The 1,809-nt window shown below is 29.0% G+C and overlaps 1 protein-coding gene across 1 annotated transcript in view; it reads left to right on the top strand.

Moving 5' to 3' along the window:
- LOC124420496 (gamma-aminobutyric acid type B receptor subunit 1-like) overlaps positions 1 to 637 on the top strand; it is a 2,156-nt gene extending 1,519 nt beyond the window's left edge. The window contains exons 2-3 of the mRNA XM_046953445.1: positions 267 to 416; positions 491 to 637. Coding sequence (XP_046809401.1) covers positions 267 to 416; positions 491 to 637 — 297 coding nt within the window. The remainder of the gene's footprint in view (positions 1 to 266; positions 417 to 490) is intronic.
- Positions 638 to 1,809: the final 1,172 nt, after the last annotated feature.

Below are 1,809 nucleotides of genomic sequence, written 5' to 3'. Positions count from 1 at the left end.
AGACAAGACTAGACAAGACTAGACAAGACTAGACAAGACTAGACAAGACTAGACAAGACTAGACAAGACTAGACAAGACTAGACAAGACTAGACAAGACTAGACTAAAGAAAAAACTAAAAATTTTTGTATTTCCAATTATAATATGTTTCTTATGTCTTTAGATATCTGTTTATGTAATAAATCAAAAACTTTCCATTATTTTATCACTGCTTTAACAAAAAAAAAACTAAACAAATTCTTTGTATTTCTTTTACAAAATTTCAGGGTGTTGTGGCATTCAGCTCACAGGGTGATCGTATTGCTTTAACACAAATTGAACAAATGATAAATGGAAAATATGAAAAATTAGGTTACTACGACACTCAATTGGATAATCTAACATGGTTGAGTATGGAACGCTGGATAGGTGGAAAGGTGAGTAGAGAAATTCTCAAGAAAATTGGAAATGTAAAAAGCTAAAAAAAAAATAAATTTTATTAAAATTACAGGTTCCTCAAGATCGTACTATAGTAAGACGTGTCTTACGCACCGTATCGCTGCCATTATTTGTCTGTATGTGTACAATTTCTAGTTGTGGCATAATAGTAGCTTTAGCTCTAATTATATTTAATATATGGAATAAACATAGAAGGTAAGTTATAATAGATTTTATAAAAAAAAATAAATTTATTTATTTTACGCACTATTTAAGAACAAAATACCAAGACCATTTTTAGTTCAAAAGGATATTTTTACTTCCTTTAAAATTTCAGTAGAAAGAAAATGTTTTGTTAAAGTAAAACTATTTTTTAAGTTTTTCTAGCAATAAACTTTTTTTCCCAAGAAGACAAACTTTTCACCAAAAAAAATAAAATAAAATATTAAAACAAAAGAATTTTCCGCGTAGTAAAAATGCAGTTTTATTTCTTATTTCCTTAAAATAATAAAAAGTATATTTTTATTTAGTTTTGAGTAAAAAATGTGTTTGTTTTCAAAATAAAAATTTTTCAGATTTGGTTCTTTACTTTAAAAGCAACCTCACATAGTTTATTGCATCACTCCCTTACACACGTGGCCTCCTCCTTCTACTTAACCTATTTCTCCACCACCCCTTTTCCTAACTAGCTTTAGTTTGGAACACATTATGGTTTTGTTAATGTGCAAAATGTATAAAATCTACTCACATCCAAGCAGACGTATTTACACTTACATTTGAGATCCATGAAAAAAAACATACAGGTCTATTTAAGATAAACAATAATGCCATCGCCACCACCAACACACAAAACATCACTCTCAAGCCAGATAAAAATACCATATTTTTTGTATTCGGGGCAACAATATATATGAATATTCTCTATTGCAAATTTGCTAATACAGCTAGAATTTGGAACAATGCTGAGGAGAATTCCATGTATATAAACATACATTTAATATGGTAAAATCAGGCGGGAAGTAAATGGGTTTCTAAAACAGTGGTTTAGTTATTAGAAAAATTTTCAAAACTTTTTTAGTTTAACTAACTTCTATCGACTGCAGCTCTGAAATGTTAGCTTTAAAATAGTCTTTAATTTGTTGCAATCACTTAAATTTTGGAGAAATTATTAACAATTAACTAATAAAAGTCAAAATTTATGTTAATCATACGTTGTGTGGGACAAAAGCTAAAAGTTTAAGAAAATATGTATACTGTAAGAACAACAGTAGCCGATTGGGAAAACCAGTTCAATTCTAGTTCAGTTCTAGTTCAGTTCTAGTTCAGTTCTAGTTCAGTTCTAGTTCAGTTCTAGTTCAGTTCTAGTTCAGTTCTAGTTCAGTTCTAGTTCAG

This window comes from Lucilia cuprina, chromosome 6 (assembly GCF_022045245.1).
Source record: "Lucilia cuprina isolate Lc7/37 chromosome 6, ASM2204524v1, whole genome shotgun sequence".
NCBI classification, from domain to species: domain Eukaryota; kingdom Metazoa; phylum Arthropoda; class Insecta; order Diptera; family Calliphoridae; genus Lucilia; species Lucilia cuprina.
This window is presented reverse-complemented; position numbering and strand designations above follow the sequence as displayed.